This window comes from Ciconia boyciana, chromosome 1 (assembly GCF_034638445.1).
Source record: "Ciconia boyciana chromosome 1, ASM3463844v1, whole genome shotgun sequence".
Lineage (NCBI taxonomy): Eukaryota > Metazoa > Chordata > Aves > Ciconiiformes > Ciconiidae > Ciconia > Ciconia boyciana.
The window spans coordinates 195,643,704-195,663,140 of record NC_132934.1 but is presented as its reverse complement, the minus strand read 5'-3'; the positions used below and the strand labels follow the sequence as shown (position 1 = coordinate 195,663,140).

Sequence of the window (19,437 nt, the reverse complement as noted above, 5' to 3'; positions counted from 1 at the left end):
GATTGCCTTTTGGGACACAGTAAGGAATTTTCATCTACATAAAGGAATTAACAAGGAATTTAATCTAAAGTAAGGAATCAGTAAGGAATTTTCATTTACATGATTTTGAAAATCATATTTTTAGGAAAAAAAATGTTTATAGCACATGAGGAAATTTGATTTCATAAAAGGACAGAATAGTCCAACCAGGCTACTCTCAATTTGATGAAATTAAATTCATCGAATGTAAGACTAAAGGATATACTGGCGCTTTTTGAAAAAGTACTTGACATAATAAAACATTGTTGTAAACAGCAAGCTTCACACCAGTATCATAACACATTTGCTACATATTAGGTGAAAAAAATAAGCATTTAACTTAGCAACTGAGTTTTCATAAATATTTCTCTATTGCAACAAAATTTGTGGTAATTTGGCCAAGAAAATCCTTTCAGTATCAGCATATTAAAATTAGAATTATACATTTCATAGAGCACTTTCAATATCAGAAATGATTGCCTCAAAGATTGCTCCTATGAGAAAAGTTATTTCCCATAGGAACACTGTATATAACGATATACAAGTAGAAGCTACAGTATTCCATTTACACAAATTTTCCAAAATTAAGACTTTTCAGTTCCTGCACAATTTCTTTTTTAATAATGAATAGTTTTCTTACGCTTAGGAACTCCTGAAGCATTACAGAAAAGTGGATAAATGGTTTTCACTGTAATTAGCTCATGAACGGTAATTTCTCAGCTTGTGAAAAGTTATTTAATAAAATAGCATTTTTTCTAATAATGCGTAAAGGACAGGTTATAGTGTAATCAAAATAAGAAACTGAAACAGAAAATATATTGCTGTGAAGAAAAGAAATTTTCAAAATTGCCAGCCTGTTAGAGACAGAAAATAAGTATTAGAGAATACATTATTTGTTCTGTACACACCCTGTTACAAAGGAGTGGAATATGAAGTATTTTAATGTACTGAATTTTCCTAAATACTCTACTTAAAAAAACCTATTTTTAAATCACTATGTTTTGTTATTTCTGAAGGAAATTTTACTCATGTAGAGTTTTTATTTTAACATAAACTTTTTTTTATTGTTTCCAACATTTGGTTTAAGACAATGTGGTTAATAAAAACCATACAATGACTCATCTTTTCATTACACAGATTAATATATTGCTTTCATTGTTACAAGTTCGATTAGAAGAAAAAAAAGTTGGAAATAATTTATTACCAAAGCATCCCTTACTATGTTTCCTATTTACACACCATGAAAAAAATGTATCTTCATTTATTTTGAACTGTTATAAAAAAATATAAATATCCACCTTACCATTCTTTCAAATTGCTTTTTCCATATACTCCCCATCAAGAGTAGGCAATAAGGCTTGAACCAATTCTGCCATAAATTATCTTGGTTTAACAGCAAATTCTTTGTTCCCTTTAGCCAAACCAGACTAGTTCAAACTACCCCAGAGAAGGATCGAACCCAAGATGACTGGGCGCTCCAAGGCAGCCAGCGCAGCTTCCATCCTAACAGGTGCCAGCTCAAAAGCCTTGGATAACCACAGGTACAAGCAAAAGATTTTTTCCTGTGTGGATAAGTCCTCACAGCCCTCGCATAACTGCGTTCCGAGAGGTACAGAAATATGAAGAGAATAACCCATCAGCTCCCGTCTTGCCCTCTCCTCTTATAACGTGTCTACAAATGTACATGTTCGGTATAGCAGCTTCGGGAATGTCATAGGACGCAGTTATGTCTGGGAAACCCACACCTGCGGCATGTTTCTGGGGAAAACATCTGCAACATAAAACGGGTATTGATTACAGGCTGTTTAGGCTTCACTAGGTGTGTACTCTACAATTCCTAGAACAGATGTATGAATCCACTCCAAAAGAGGGGAAAGCATCACTTGCCTATAAACCCTGTTAATGCCGCCAGCAAGGGCCCGCAGCAGGCAGCCGGTCTGGCGGCGTTGGCGGTGCTGTGCCGCCCTCTGACGGCTGCCGGTGCGCGGCTCCCTTTTCTGCCTGTTTCTTCCCCAGAAAGCTCTCTCCAACAGGCCGCCGTGACACGAAGTCTTCCCAGCCAGAAGGAAACTTCACACAACTACCCTCACATGCCAAGGCCTGTGGAAAGTAATTATACAGCATCCTAGGCACGTTAGAGAAACAAAACTGGCATGCTCCTGAGTGGAAAGAAGGTTATTCAAATCGGAGCCGTAACTTTGTAATTGATGCTAGCTAGCCAAACTGCGTCTAAAACATCAGTGACTGAAACTGCAAGACTTGAGGAACTCTTACCAGTCTGAACTGATAAGCCCAGGAGGATCTCCTGATGTAGTTGAGAGACTAGGTATCTTCAACAGCCGTATCAGACTTTTTATATCAGTGCCTAGAGATTCTATGCCTGACAAATTTAAGGATAAAATATTTAAATCCAGACTTTTAAGCCTTTTCTTTTTATGATGAACTGCTGTTCACAGCAGCTACAGGCCCTCTTCAGTGAGTAACTGCTTCTCAGTGTCAGGAAGGGATTTACAGTCTAGACCTTAATAATAGTACCAAGGCAGGCTAGTGATCACTTGAGTTGTTCAGTTCTGACAATAAAAAACCCCCAGCTATTATAAGTGTGGCAATCGATCATATTTAAGTGTCATACAACTACTGAGCATAAATTATAGTGTGACTCACTTTTCAACCAAGGAAAATAATAACCTGGTAAAGGATCCGTTCATTTCAAAAAGAGAGTTCAGGGATGTTGTTTTCCTGTGGAGTGCCGTGGATGAAGAGTCTGTCACCATAGTAAATGCAGGAACCCTAAACCAAGCACATTTTAGATTAATGTGAAAACCTGATGACTAGTGCCATTTCTGTAGATTTTCTAAATCTCGCAAACAGACGGTATCTAATTTGCATTGTTGCTTTAATCCTGCTCACCATTCAGGCCATTACATGCATGTTTCATGCTGGCAATCATGCATTTTCAAATGTTTTTTGAACATTTCAAAGTTTTATGACATTTGTCATAAAACAGCATTTTCAAAGTTTTATGACAACAGTTCTTGCAGTTCATCAAACATCTCTCCAGCTTGTAGTTTGAATATATCAAGTTGTTGTTTTCCAATTTTATATAAAACCAAGTCTTCCTTTTCCCAGCTAGAAAAAAAACATATTGGTGGAAAAGAATGGTTATGAAAACTTAGATCTGTGCACAAGTAAATGATTTTGTGTATGTTTTAGTGTGTGTCTTCATTGAAACAGGATCCAGAAATGTAAAGACTTCTCTTTCCATTTTCCAATGATTTTTACTGATTCTAAGTGCGATTCATTTTACATACTTGGTTGGTTTTTTTCTTTTCATCTCTTCCTTCTTAAGCATTATGTGACCTTAACAACAGCTGTACTCCCACTGAGCTCTCAGTCAATAATATTTCAGTGATTTTGAAGCTAAGTAAAGCAAACTGACCTGTCTGCTCTCACAGTGACATGGGAGCAGTAATAATAGGATCCAAAAAAATATATTCTGTTATCATCTGAAATGTGCCTTAATTATGTGTGTTACAACAGCTCCAGGCAGTATTGATTCAACAAGGGCTTTCACTAAACCAATTTTAACAGTGCTGAAATCTCTGGATCAGTCTTATTGCAAAGGAGAGCTTTTGCACAACTTGGACATTAGCAAAGAATGTTTCAGTTTTTCTGCTTTAAACAAAACTGTTCCTACAACCACAGTCACTGAAAGAGACAACACTCCTTGCTTGCACTACCAAGTTTGCAATCAATTTATAGACTTGTTTCATTAAAGCACATTGAATAACAGTGACATGTTCGAGAACTGTGCACATGTTGCATCAACCTAGCTGATCCACAGTAATATGCGATATGGTTTGGTCGATTTTTGCCACTCAGAAATTTATGGTGAGAAATAGGGGAAATTTAGTAGTAAGTAGAGAAGGAGCAACTCCATCATAGGCAGAAATATGAAGATTTAATTTTATCACATGGTGAATAAAGAACTGCTTTTATGGCATTATTGCTTTGAAAGAGAAGCTTCCACTTTTATCTGTATATATTCATCAGCCAGGTGCTGTCTGTGGAGTAGTAAATCACGAGTCTTATGGACCTGCTCCACATAATACTGCAGACGTTGATGAGAATGGATGTGGATACCCAGCAGATGACACCGTTGTTTGTGTGTCAGCGTTACTGGAAAGTGTGTCACGAACAACTGCAGCCATCAGGGAAGTAAATGCACTATGCTTGATAAAAGAGCAAATTAAGACAAGTTAAAATGAATTTAAAGACTCAAAGAGAAAATGAAGAGAGAAAGCCCTTTCTGTTTAGATAATAGCTGGTTTCTTGTCTTCACAGGCAACTAACTGAATGCTGAGAGCACGGAGAGACTCAGGATTCATTTTCAGCTCTGCTACCCCACATGCGTTCTGTTGTAGCTTTGCTTCTCTTGAGAGGTCATGGACACACTCAGTTCTTTAAAAGGGACTGTCAGGCCATACTGAACATAGACATGTACTTTGAAAAAATGCTTTTTCTGTGCCTGGATGAATACAGAAAGAGAGCTTTTTCCAGTCCAACCTTTGTGTAATATCTGATACATGAAAAAATGAGTTAGAACTAAAAATACTGGCACTACCATAAGGACTTTGAGGAAAAAAGCAAACTATCAGAGTCTAATTGTAAAGTTATTTAAAATACTGATATACAAAGATCTATAGTTTAACCAGTCTAAACTACTTATTTTTATCCACATAGTGGATCCCAACAAAAGCCTTCAGAAAAGCTAGTCTAAACCTCTTCAGCCATCTTTTAAGTTTTGTAGCAAGAGAATGTTAGAGGTATCTCACTTAAAAGGCAAGGCATATCTTGACAAGATTTCCAAAATTAATTGAATTTGGATCTCAAGCCTGAGTTTGGAATCAACTATGTATTTCATCTGCTATCATTGTGCCTCAACCTCAATTCTTTGCATCATACAAAAAGCAGTATTATTAGGACAGTGTTAGTTAGATAAGACTAAAACATACTCCGTTTTTAAAGATTACAGTTTAGCTGAATTTCTGCTCTTTCCATCCTTGCTGATACTATATAGCCCCTAATTGTCCATTGGCCTCATAGGAATTGGATTACTTCACTTTGTTTCTGTAATTCCTCCTTATAATTTTATCCCATATGTTTCATTTTAATCTTGTATATAGTCCCATAGGAGTCTCCTGTGTCTAGAGTCAGCATGTCTGCCTTTGCAAGGTGGGTCTATACTGCCTTTGCAAGGTGGGTCCATAGACGTTTCTGCCTGTTCAACTAAGATTATAACCAAATTTGCTTTGTCAAATTTGAACTTCACTTTTCAAAGACGATGCTAATGAGTAAAAACAGAATCAGCTCTGTATGATACAAAGAAGTTTTCTATTTTGTTTTTTTTCTTTTTTGCAGTTTTGCTTTTTTGCAGTTTTAGCGTTCTTTCATTAGTTTTTCTTGGCCATAAAAGCTCCTGTAAACTTTGTGAAAGGGAAAAAGTGTTTTTGCAAATGGACATATGCTCCATACCTGTAATGAAAAAAAAGAGCAGATTTCTTGCAAACATTCTGCAGAAAACCAGTCATTTGTGATATGTGCCAATAGAGGAAATAAAAAAACTATTTGCTTGCTTTGAACATCTTGTCTAAATGAGTGATTTACAAGACTATAAATGTAATTGCATTATTGCAAAAAAATCCCAACAGAAAAGCCATAAATCTGAAACCAACTTTGCAGATTCGTATCAAGATTTGACTTGCCAATTGCTCAAAGATTTTACTGTAATTGTGTGCAGTAAGTGTTCTTAGTAGTTGTACCTCTCTGACATGTAAGTGGACACTTCCCTGTTGCCCACCTGCCTTCGGCATGGGAAGTGGCTTTCCACATGCTCCAGCTGGAAGTTCTCTCTTCACATGAGACTTCCATTCCCCCCTAGCCAGGAGCACCCAAGTACCACTTCCCTGTCCATCCCTGGCCATGCTGCAGGGTTCTGCTACTTAATGTTCACACTTTCAAGGAATCAGTCTACCAGGAAAGTACATTGATAAGTTTCTTTCTGGCCAGCAATGTGTTCTGCAGATGATGGGAAAGAGAGAAGAAAAACAAACAGAAATTTTAAGCTGTCTCTTCTAAATTTCAGTGGTGGTAAGCCATTTGTGGCTCACACTGTAATGCAAAAGGCAGAATTAAAATGACATACAATGCACTTTAAAATGAAAAATGAAAATATTCTGTCACATGCTGTGGTTGTGGTTTTATCAGGCCTTTCTAATTTGAAACATGCTCTGCTATAGAGGAAATGTCTTCCCATATTTTCTCAGAATCCTGGCTGATGGAAGACATTTCAGTTGGTGTTGTCTGCCAAAAGGGTTATTTTCCATGCAGAAATCATATGACGTGCCTCCTGCTGGCATTTCATTGTGCTAGCATAAATGACTGTGAGAATGGTGCAGATTCTGTGAGAGAACTGTGGTGAGTACTGCAGCATCTGTAAGTATACAGAAACAAAATCTGGTTGTCGGATATGCTCCTGCAGCTAATACACACTGAATCACTAATAGTCGGCAGATGATCCACAAGCCTGACAACTCTGGGGTTTTCAATGTAATTGAATATTTTATTTTCTTCAGTGAATGAGGGAATTACACCATGCTGGTCAGCAAAGAAAACTGATAGGGTGTCTAAAGGCATGCCCCAGGCAGACTCTAGTGGTGAGATTCCTGTAGAATCCCTATTATATTATCCTCCGCTGTGGACAGTGGGTAATCACTGCATATCTGTGTGGGGAAGCCTTCAAAGTGGGTGCACAAACTCCTGCACATAAGTAGGGGTACTTATGCTCAGTAAGGATTTCTACCAGTAGAAGTGAAGAATTCTTATTCTGTGACGATTTCAAGTGTTGTAAGAGTCTTAGATATATACATATGTTGGTATACATGCATAAGCACATATGCACTTGATGGTGATCACACTACCATTCCTCTCTGTCTTATTGATCTCCACGCCCACTCTCAATCCAAAAGACCAATGAGGAAGTCAGATCAATGGGACCAAACTCCTTTTTTGGCTAATAAATTATCCCTATTTTGGAGCATGATTCCCTCTACATCACGTTTGACTTCTGTGACTCTGAAGCATGTTGGGTCAGAAGATTATGTGTCAACTCCACTGTCATCTCCTGCTTTGTATCCTCCCTCCCCACCTGCCTCCTGGTGAAGTTCTTACATCTCTTTCACTTCCTTTTCTTCTTCCTAGGAATATCAAATCATCCTCCTGTGCCTCTTTCTTTTTTCATTACCATCACCTCTCAGCTACCATCTTTCGATGTGGTCATTTGTGTTTATGACTTTCCACACTGCACCTTTCCTGTTACCACTCACCTACGTACCAGTGCTGCTACTAGCTCCAAACTGCACTCTGGTATACTAACACTGATTGCCCCAAAGGCTGATATTCTCCATATCTAATAGAAATTCCTACCTTCTGCCAATCTATTAAAAAAAATTATTAAGCTTTATAACTTTTAACTGATTTTCTCTCAAATCTCATATAACTTGTACAATTACCTATACATTTAGCTGGTCCAGTAATGATTTGTTCTCATCATTTTCCATGGTTTTGCCTGAAATTTGAGATCACCAAACATATTCATTTACTGAAACTGGTGTAAACTTTCTGTTTTTTACTGAGTCACGTTCTGACTTTCAGTCTTGTCCTAGAACATTTCCATTATCATTTGTAGGTTTGCACTGTAAATAATTTGTAACTCTCCATGTTATACCATGTACTGCAGTATGAGTTTCTGCACTACATTAATCATTCTTCTTTAGCATTCAGTTCTTTTTATCAACACATCTTCTAATAATATTTTGCATCAACATTAGATTTCTCTCTCTATTTCTCTCTCTCCGCCATGCTTATAGTCTGGTACACTTCTGATATTCAATTTACATTAGATTTCTTGATTTGGGCTTATAATTGCTACTCATAATCAGCAGAAAAGACAATAAAAACAATCTGTTTGAAGATTTACTTTTGGTTCCATCCCATATAAGAAAACACATGTACGCCACACAAATTGGCATTAATGTTCTGGTTTCCATTAAAAGCTGATAGACAATTTAAAGTACAGCTGACAAACATTACCACTCTTTATAGGAGATAATAGTGGATGGGCAAGTATCTTTGATATGGTTCACGGAAAGCTTAATTATCTGGATTTATCAGAAGAATTCTAACCTAATCCTAATGCCCTTATTAATATCCTTAAACTATTTTACACTTCTAAGGCTTTTCATTGCATACATATATTTACTATAATTATAGAGATATCTGGAATTTTAGATGCACTCAGGGAACTCCTTTACTTTCCCAGAGCTCTTTGCATGCATACCAGAGCAGAGCAGAGTAATGCAATGTGGAACTTACTTGTTAGTGCCAGGTTGCAGCTGTATAAAGTTGCAGGAAAATGGTAATTACATTTCTGGAAACTTTTGGAAAGTCAGTATTTGTTTTCATCCCACTCAAGAACCAAAGCAAAAAGAAAGGATTCTCTATGAAACATTAAAAAAAAAAATAAATCTTGAAATGTTTTATGTTGATCCCTTCTAAAATATTTCTTCCTGCCTATTGGTGAAGAGTCAGAAGCCCAAAAGCCTCAGCTCAGTCAAAGTATTACAGCTCTGGGACAGCTCTTCAGATGGACTGCCAAGCTGGGGTACCCAAAAAGCCCTTCCCTTAAATCCCAGAAAGCAAGGACAGTGTCTTGGCAAGCAAGAGGCAAGTTTATATTCTGTGTTCCCTCTGGTCTGCACTAGAATCAAAGCATCCAATTTCTTAGTGAAGTGTAGTGACTTAAACAAATCTTCATTCTCCAGTGGAAACTGTTCCATCTGCAGTTTCTCAGATGTTCTCATTTGTATGCATATATAAATTTATATGTACATCAAGTACTTATTGTAGCTTATGGACAGTAGGATATCAAACTTGATTTATGTTTTACTTACATTTGCTTTCATTACATGTAAAGCACCGCAGTCTAGGAAGTGCAGCATCACTGTTTTATAGCCTTCCTGATAAGTGAACCTTACTAGGGTAATTTGAGTGTGTTGCCTCTAGATGTCCAATCCCTTTCTAAAAAGAGGTCTTAGAATGACACTCCATCTGATTAGACATATTTGGTGGGTCATATGTAAGACATTCACTCAAGAATCCCTTTTCCCAGGTCTCCACCAATACCCAGAAGGTTGCAGCTGCATGGAAACAGAACTAGAATGTGCTGCTGTTAATTTAATGTCTGTTCCACTTGTTTCAAGTAGCGTAAGCCTCCCGTAAGTAGAGTTCCCTTTGTTCTCCAGCATAAAGCTGTTTTACAAAGATGCCGAAACACACTTTGCATAGTGCTACACTACCAAGTATGGGCCCTCTGCATTCAGAGACTGCAGAAAAGGTTGACCCACTATAGATATTTACTAGGTGATTTACTGGTATGTAGTGAATGCTGTGAGCATTTTGCTGCAAGGCCCACTTCAGTGTGGAATTCATCTGACAAAATATATGTGTCAACACTGTAAACCACTCATCTAATACAGGTCATATGAACTGCACACAGAACATGTTTACTTCTCTCCTCTAAAGAGAGCTTGGGGTGTTAGCTGAGATGTGCATTTTCCACTGTAGATGCAATTACGTGAGTTGAATGCTATTTGGGTGCGTCATTCCTATTGCTTAAAGCCTGTCAGCCCCAGGCCACTCACTAAAGATGACTGGTTGTGCAGCCAGCACTGGGGTAATGAGCACCCACCAAATATTGCTGAAGTTACCAAAGCAGGAATTTCAGGATTATTGGTTCTTAATGATGACTGACAGCTCCCTATTTAATTTTGCCAGCTCCAGCCCTACAGGTTGTCAAAATTTATAAATGGCTGAATAATTGTTAACATGAGAAATTCTCAAAGATCTCTCTGGATCACCAAAGGTGTTGTGTTTTAACCCCAGCCAGCAACTAAGCACCACACAGCCGCTTGCTCACTCCACCCCGGTGGAGAGAATCAGAAGAGTAAAAGTGAGAAAACTCGTGGGTTGAGATAAAGACAGTTAATAAGTAAAGCAAAAGCCGTGCACGCAAGCAAAGCAAAACAAGGAATTCATTTGCTACTTCCCATGGGCAGGCAGGTGTTCAGCCATCTCCAGGAAAGCAGGGCTCCATCGCGTGTAACGGTTACTTGGGAAGACAAACGCCATCACTCCAAATGTTCCCCCCTTCCTCCTCCTTCCCCCAGCTTTCTATGCTGGGCATGACGCCATATGGTATGGAACATCCCCTTGGTCAATTGGGGTCAGCTGTCCCAGCTCTGTCCCCTCCCAGCTTCTTGTGCACCCCCAGCCCACTCGCTGGTGGGGTGGGGTGAGAAGCAGAAAAGGCCTTGACTCTGTGTAAGCACTGCTCAGCAGTAACGAAAACATCCCTGTGTTATCAACACTGTTTCCAGGACAAATCCAAAACATAGCCCCATACTAGCTGCTGTGAAGAAAATTAACTCTATCCCAGCCAAAACCAGCACAGAAGGAAAATATTTAAAAGAGGCCAGTCTTAAAACTCATCAAGGAAGTTTGCTGGCCTTCAGCTAGCTTGTTCAAGCCGTCAAGTACATTTTCTTTCCAAACAAACCAAAGGGAAGGCCTGTCTTCTCCCAGCTAATCCCAGGAGGGCACTCGAGCTTCAGCTCAGATTTAAACAATAAGGACAGATGACAAAGAAGCTGAGGTTACCCAGGTTTCACAGGCAAAGTAATGCACCCAACGTACTGGACCCAGTGTAACGTAATGGAATGTGCCCAAATGGAATGTGTCCTTTCTGGGGTCTGAGCCTGTGTCAGCTGCACCCAGATGTAAGGTCTGATTTTTGACAGTTGCAACACTGACCAGTTAAGACCTAATTTAAACATCAGTTACCGATAACTTTTAGGTCACTTACACACAACCAGATCCATTCTCTTCCAGATGAAGTTTTCAGCAAGTGTACAAAGGTGAAGAAAATGTGAGTATCTTGACAGTTTATTAAATTATTACATGAGTCCTGGAATATATAGTATGAACAAAATCAATATACAGTCACCTGTGTGATCACTTTTTTAACAGTACAGCATGGAATTTGCCTTTGAAATTCATGTTTTGATCATGTTGGTCTTCCAGTGTAGCTAGATGTGTACAGATGCAGGCAGTTTTGTATGCAATACACAGAGATCTTGCTCCCTGCCATAGAAAAATAAGTAAGCAGAAAATAAGTCTGTCTAATGAGACATACCACCATTTTGTCATGAAAGTGCACCTTACTGTTTTTAAAGGGTAAATAAAGCATCTTTTTAATTTTTTCCCATTTTCTTTCTTTTTTGATGTTAAGCTACCATGGAAACCAATTGCAAAATTATGCAAGTAGCTGTACAAATGACAAGTTCTCCTGTGTAGTCAATCCTCTCACAGACCACCAGTACTTTTTTTTTTTCCAAGCTGGGTGGTGTCTGCCATGTTCTTTATACAGCAGGATGGCCTTTTTATTGGAATTTGACTTGGAGAGCTTTCAATACAGCTTCCTCCAAGTTCCTGTAGGAACTAGTCTGACCTTCCTCCAGTTATGAAGAAGGAAGGCGTTCATACATATTACATTGTCAGGTACAATGACTTGTGTCCTTTTTAAATAAGGCTGTTGTTAATAACAAAAAAATCAATCAATCAATCAGTCAGCCCTACACCTCAGATAAATTCTTATAGGATTAAGGCATACATACAAAGCTAGCATGTATGAGGTCTACATAAGAAAATAGGGACAGCTCCAAGGGTAAGAATTCATATACCAGGCTTAAGATAAATCCTCATAAAACCCCTAAGTACACAGTATTCGAGTTTAGCTCTTGCTTCTGACTGGATGGTGTATGCCTTTTATTTGACAGTTCCTAATAACAGCTCAAGCTGCCTTCCATCCAAAAGCGGTTAGCAGCCTGCAAGAATAACAGTCATGTGAAAGGACTGTATCAGAGCGCTAGAACCAATTTTGTATAAACAAAATATACATGCCACTAATGTTCAGCTGAGTTGCATCAGCAGGTGCAATGTATGTTGGCATAAGTGTGCCAAGAAGGATGGCTAGTGATGGTTCACATTTAATAAAATTCAAAATAATATACCTGCAGCTTGGAACAGTATTGGCTTTTGTCCCCAGCCTCCACTGCTTTCTATTTTGTATCTTATTTTTTATACCCTATGATCTTCTATTCCAAAAGCATAATCAAGAAATGGAACATGACACACCCTGGAGACAGACGCATACAGAATAGCTTCAAAGAAGTCATTAGAAAGTTCTGTTCTGGTGGGAAATATTAAATCTGACTTCAGTGGTGTTACACGAGGCATTAATTTAGTAGGGTGCTTAAAATGGCAGAAGGGGATAAATATGGGATTATAAAACATTTGCATTTCTAAGAAGTTTAATCATGTCTAATCAGTCTAATCATGATTATCCTGGCTTTCTCACCTTACCTGTACCGGATTTCTACAACACAACTGCATTCAGACAATATCAAGCAAAGCATTCTTCAGACTATGCAAAGCTCAGAAATTTGTGAGTACATTATTGCCCTATTTTGCCTTTTTAAATAAGTGATTGCCTCTTGGGTATCACAGAGCAACCAGCTTTCCACAATACAGGAAATGGCGTCTAAACTTCAGCCCTTCAAAGTCTCATCCAACCACTGTTCTGCATATTCCAGCGGCTCGAAAAAGATGTGAGCACTTCCTGAATTTTAACTCTTGCTGTGACTCTAATTGCACACTGGGGCAAAGACAAATCGCTGAGCTTCTTTTTGTATCATTATCAACCCATTATAAACTTCACCTACTATGTCTACCTGACACTGCCTCATTAGTTGATGTTCACAAACCATATTGGCCAAATTTTTCAAATGTCAGTATTTACAGCGCTATTAGGTACCCGGGTATCCCTACCACTTCCAACAGCTGATGCAAACTCAGTGCCTTTGAAAATCAGGCTAATCTTTTCGGTTCCTTATCAAATTTTGAATAACAAGCTACAGGTATTGACATTTTGATAGATTACTGTATATAAATGCAAAGCATTTTTACTATGTCTACCTTGGTCTAAAAAGCATATGTATAACACCTAGGCAAAAGTTGTCCATTGTATCATAGCAAAACAGATCCATCCCAGTGCAGTGCAAAACTATTATAAAAGCACATTTTTAATGTGTTACCCAGCATCATTCCAACTATGATTATTAAAAAAGATTAAGTCAAATGCTACTGCCCTTGCAGTAACAGACAGCCTTTTATGAGACAGAAACATTAAAATACTTTCACTCGGCATTTTAAAATCAAATATTGCTTGTCACAGTTCTTTATCTTTCTGGTTGTTCTTATCAACTGTCTGAAAGGTTTCTGCTTTCTCCTTTTAGTTCCCGTGTTATATGTTTTTGTCAACAGGTATCTCAGGCATAAAGGTATCACTAGTTTGAAACCTGGGGTACTCGGAGATCTACACAAATTGAAAGGGCTGTGAGTACCCATTTTCTCCGTCTGTAAAAGTACCATTCATCACTGGCAGTGCGTGTGTTTATGGCACTGATCTAAAAAGAAAGGAACACGGCAGTAAAGCTATGTCTGCAAATGACATTCTGCACAACAAATCTGGAATGACTACTGCAGCTTGCAACTCCTTATCACACAAGTTATGTTTCAATTTCTGGAAGTAATAACTAGGTCTAGTTATTTTGGATTTGCAGAGGAAAAGCTCCCTCATTATTTGCTCATCTCAGTCCTTTTTTCATTGTTTCTTTACAAGGATTGGTGATGTAGTAAACTATTCTTTCTTTCCAGAATTCTAGATTATAACCCAATATGAAAATTTCACAGCAGTTATTTACTGGTCTAAAGTCTTTGCTTTTTCGGTAAGTATTGCTTTTGCACATTTTCATATTGGTATTGTTCAATATCCAAGTAGCTTTCCTTTCTATCTTTTTGCTTTTCCTCCAAGTTCTTTTCTTTCTTTAAGACTTTCAGACATCTTCATGAAGGAATCATGCTTGTCAGCTTCCCATATTTACCATGTCTGGATCCAAATTTGGATTTGGATTTGGATTTCTCATAGGCGTCTTCCATGCTATGGCTATCTTTACTATGTTTCTGTTAAAACTAAAGCACATTTCCAAAGCTGTAAAATGTAGAATCGTATCTGTCTTCTCAGAACGCCTACAGGAAACTCACGATCTAAACTGGAAATTCTTGGATACAACCAGCAGACACCTAGCATCTCTTTTTAGAAAACCGAAACAGTATTTAGGTACTTGAACAATTCCCCAGGCAGATATCTCTGTGACAACTATAACAGAAAATTCCATATAAGGCAGAGCTTACAGTAAGCGGGAAGGAGACGTGAAGTCCTATAAGCATTTTCCATCACCCTCATCGAGTAAACCAGCAACTGAAAAGGATAATCTTGGTTTCTTAGAGAAGCTAGCAGCTGTTTTTAATAGTATCCAGGGAAATAAATTACTTGGTTTTGCTAGCAGAAAATTTTTTGCTACTAGTCCCTTGGCCCAGGGCAAAGAAGATAAAAACCCTTGTGTCTTTAATGATTCCTTGACTCAACTGTCTCAGCCAAGCTCATGGTAGACAGCTGCTGGCATCAGAAGCCTTTGGACCATGCTCCACAGAGTAAGCACTGAAGCAATGGATGGGGCAGGAGCTGAAATACCTTTCCACCTTACCAGCTCCCATGGGAAAGAGTTTGAGAAAGGTCATAGCATGTGTGGAAAACGTATGTTACCCATACTGAGAATGTAAATTATTTAATGAACGCATTTTTTTTCCAAGTTGTTCAATTTAGCGTATTCCTCGGTCATTCAATGTATCCATTACTTATAAATAAAATACCTTAATAAGCTAGTATCCAAAAAAATAACTGTTTGTGCTATGTTTTGCTACTGGTAACTTAAAAAATCTTTTTTCTTGTGTAGTTTCTGTAAAATCTAAATTTCCCTTAAATTTTAAAGCAATGTAACTAAATCTAATCTTGGATTTTTCTCTCAAAAATTTACATTTGCATATCTTTCTTACACTTACATATTGTGTTATGAAGTATGATGAAACATCTTGTTTTCTAACCATGTTTTAATTTATGAAGATCAATGATAAGTAATTCACTTGAGACTTGAGACTCTTCCCAAGATCTGTACTCAAATGCCTCTTACTAACTGGATGCAAATCAATTATGCAAAAAACTCATTTGATAAATGAATATATCTTTTTCTGTGCAGATAAAAACTGCATCTTTTGTTTATTCTGTTAGACCAAGGCACTTTTAAAGGTGTGACATTCTAACAAAAAGTATAACCTTGCCAAAGTTGAACCTCACGATGTTTCAATGACTGTCTACAAAATACCACAGTCCTCTGCCAACATAAATCTTTAGAGCTGCTTCTTTTTCTCATGCCTCTCACGATTTTAGCAAAATACTGTCTTTCACTTTAGTTTTGCAATGAAAATGAAATCATTTATTGTGAATGTGTGTTTATCCTAAGTATAACTTAGGATATATAGATATACGTTACAATTAAATGTAAAATCTCTGCCTAGTGGTCTCTATGTATTCTGGTACACAGATTACACATAAGAAATGTCAATGTATTAGCCTATTATTGCTGAAATGGCTGTCAAGCTGGGCCATAAATAGAGATGAAATCACAACAAAGAAAAGGATATAATTTGCTTTGTTTGGTATTTACATTCATATTCAAAACTAGGTAATAAATTTGGGCTAATTTTGTAAGAAAGAAATAAAGGAAGGTAAAAAAAAAAGAAGACTATCCCAGAGCTTAAACTCCCTCCTGCAAAACTATTACACAATTCATGAATAAAACCACTTTCCTTATTGTTATTCAGGGATTTTGAAGGCAATCATATTAAGGCCTTAACTAATACCGCCTTCCTGGAATGCGATGCGCTCAATGCATTGTAAGTAAAACACGTATGAAAATAAAGCAACAAAAACCTTTTGAATAAGAGTGACTCACAGTCCTCAACACAGGATTTGTCTCAATGTATAAAGCCTCATCAGGACAGTTGTGCTTTTGTCAAGGAGGCATTCTTTACAATTAATTGAATTATTGTATGCGTAGTCACATGGCACATTTTGGCAATTGTCACGATCACTTGTTTCAACAAACAGAATAAGAAACAGGCATACTGTATTATTTCTGCCTTGTGATCAGATCATGAGCACCAGGGTGCTTTTTAAACTCCACTAAATCCTGGGAATTGCAATCTGATCACGAAGCAGAAACAAAATAGTATGCTTGTATCTCAACCTGCAGATATTTTTTCTTGTTGAATCCATTCCTCCTTCAGACTGGGTTTTCCCCTTGCAGAGAACCTGAGCAAAAAATTATGTTGCTGCTAAAATTAAATATATTGGTATACAGTAATAACTCACATTTCTAACTTTTTAATATTCAGCTATCTCATATAATACAGAGGACAGGAAAAGCAGAATCTGAAGGAGGATCATGTTCATGAAGAAAAAATTCTACATGTTAAATATAAAATGCTCCTTGGTGTTATACATGTGTTGTCTTACCAGTGAGGAACCGGAATTCCCTGCTAAATTTGAACATGTAAAATTTCTGTCTGGATAGCAAAACCCAGAGCTTTTAATGAAATAAAATTCCATATTGCTCTTTTACTTTGGAAATTGCTTGTTGTTAATTAAAACTAAGGAAAGTTTTACTTAACGAACTACTTAGTCTTGGGTAGGTTTCTTCTGCACTGACTACAACAACACACCTTGTTACGGCTTGGAAAAATTAACCAGGGTCCTGTGCAACTTCTAACACACTAGAAAAATAAAAAGCCGAGTAGTCATACTGAAATGTTAAATTAGCACTCCATATTAAATTGAATCATTAAGTACTTATTCTAATATATATTTTACTTTACAGGTTTCTTCATGGAAATCAAATTCGCTTGCTGCCTGCAAATACCTTTTCCTCATTAAAAGATTTGAGGGAATTGTAAGCTTTCTAAAATCGATTTTTAAATTACAGAGTGTGAGCTATTACTTGCCTACAATCTGTGAATGTATGGCACTTTTCCAGCCCAAGGTGAGGCAGGAGGCCATGCAGAATCCAAGGCAGAAGGACAGAAAGGTACCCTGCAAGAGGGAGCTGCAGGTAGTGCTTAGGGCAGCATCACGGGGAAGGGGGAAACTTATTCCAAGACTTCCCAGGTTTTACAACAGAGGTAGCTGTATGGGCTGAAAAACAAGGTCTCTCTCTGTCCCAGTGACCGTCAGGCTCCCTCCCGTCTGGGCATACGAGTGCCCAGCTTCATCTGTGTCCTCTGGAGCCAACATTGCATTTTTCAGTTGCTTCAGCTCACACGCTGAGGGTATCTATATTCCCTGTACGGTCTATAGAAAGATAGATAGGGTGGCATCTCTGTGCTTTGGAGGTGAACCAGTCTCTCCCAGTAGCTGTCTGGGGAACCGAGGCACCTACTTTAAGATTTGAGACTGCCACTTCCCCCAGGGATAAGCGTGTATGCATTAGGCTCATCTGCATATAAAGTAGTCACACTGCATCTGGGCTTTGGTTGCCTCATTATCTGGCATGACATGTTTAGGCAGAAATATAAAACAGCTGCAGAAGGTGTAGAAGCAGAAAAGAGAAGGGAAAGCTTGAAGGAGAAGGGGAGCTGTCAGTGACTGGAGTGACATGAGTGATTGAAACAGGCTGCTACTGGCTGTGGAAGGAGAGTAGCAACTGATGTTATTTGTTAAAGACACTGATTTGCTGGCATGGTGAAAACTCATTCACTAATACTGATCTTCAGAGTTGAATTTACTGTAGGATTTTTTAAAATTTTCTTTTCTTTGTTTTTCCATGTTCTACCTGTATTAAATATGAAAGCTTCACATCTATGTAATTAGGCTTTGATTCATCTCACCTCTCAGCAATGATTAAGTTCATGAATTATAGAGAGACCCTCAGGCAACCAGGTTTCCAAATTAGATACTTCAGCTGAATTAGTTCTGATGAATCAGAGCTAAAATAATCCATGTTTAGCAATCTCCAAACATCAGTGCCTGTACTGACTGGCTTCAAAGTGACTTATGGATAAAATCAGAGCAAGGAAGTATTGGATGAACTGAAGTAATGATAAAAGATAATTTCGCTGCTATTAAAATTTTAAGTAAGATAGCATGCCTCCTCACCTATAAAAAGGAGAAAATCTGAGTCTTAGAGTTCTTGAAGTTTGTGTTGAAAGGGATGGGTGGAATATGAAGGATGAACATTATAGCTGTGGAATATGAAGGATGAACCTGATAGCTTTTGTTCTCTGTTTCTCCAAGGGATCTGTCCAGCAACATGATCACAAAATTACGACGTTATATTTTTATAGACCTGTAGTATTTACAAAAGCTGGAAGTTATACATGAGAATTCCCAACTGAATTTAAAAATGTAATAATTTAGTTTGTCTTTTTCCTGAAATAAAATAAGGAACCGTTTATCTTTCTTTTAGCAATCTGTCTTTCCATCCACTTTCTCACCTCTCTGAGGATCACTTTGAAAGTCTTCAGCAGCTTCAGCCACTGTAAGTAAAAGCTGAAATATTTTACTAACATAGTGCACTAAATAATATCCTTTCTTTCCAGGAGAAATATTCATCAATTACAAGAGGCGTGTGAAGTATTGAATGCCATTCTATCAGGTGCTGAATGTACTTCAAATTTCTATTCCTACAGGAGTGCTCAACACCCTAAGGTGTTGGCCAAAATACACGAATGACAGCCATACAGTTTGCTCAGTTTTACTGCTATTCACAAATTATAAGCCTAGGAGTAATCAAAACACATAAATTAAGAACAAATTACACAACAAGCACAGCTAGGACACCTGGGCAGATAAGGACATAAATAAATGGTAACAAGTATTTTAGAACTTCTATAAACTCTTCTTTGAGGTGGTTTGTAAAATACTCACTTCACAGGGCTGATGATTCAGCCACATTTTTTTTAATTAAGTATTATACACAAAGCTCAAATTCAGAAGTTTACTTATTTCTTCTCTAATTTGCAAAGATTCACCCTCATCTAAAAGTACTTCTTATAATTTCATTGGATTCAGAGTTCAAAAGCAAGACTATAATTTCTTTTTTAAAATTGTCATTCTGTGCTGTGTGGGTTTTTCTTAAGCAGCTGTCCAAAAGAAGAACCAAATGTTATTTTTAAATTCACACTATTTTTTGTTAAGCAAAAGGAAAACATCCTGAATTAATCTGCATGATTAACCTGAACAGCTTTCCTGCAACTCATTGTTTGATATTTTTCTCCAGTGCCACACAG

At 37.6% G+C, this 19,437-nt stretch overlaps 1 protein-coding gene across 1 annotated transcript in view; it reads left to right on the top strand.

Annotated features, from left to right (window-relative positions):
• The first annotated feature begins 1,482 nt into the window (after positions 1-1,482).
• RXFP2 (relaxin family peptide receptor 2) overlaps positions 1,483-19,437 on the top strand; it is a 38,614-nt gene continuing 20,659 nt past the window's right edge. The window contains 16 exon segments of the mRNA XM_072857181.1: positions 1,483-1,627; positions 6,345-6,484; positions 6,486-6,495; positions 8,182-8,260; positions 9,249-9,353; positions 10,991-11,062; positions 12,568-12,654; positions 13,519-13,590; positions 13,912-13,931; positions 13,934-13,982; positions 14,552-14,556; positions 15,230-15,293; positions 15,976-16,047; positions 17,031-17,102; positions 18,443-18,514; positions 18,615-18,686. Coding sequence (XP_072713282.1) covers positions 1,483-1,627; positions 6,345-6,484; positions 6,486-6,495; positions 8,182-8,260; positions 9,249-9,353; positions 10,991-11,062; positions 12,568-12,654; positions 13,519-13,590; positions 13,912-13,931; positions 13,934-13,982; positions 14,552-14,556; positions 15,230-15,293; positions 15,976-16,047; positions 17,031-17,102; positions 18,443-18,514; positions 18,615-18,686 — 1,136 coding nt within the window.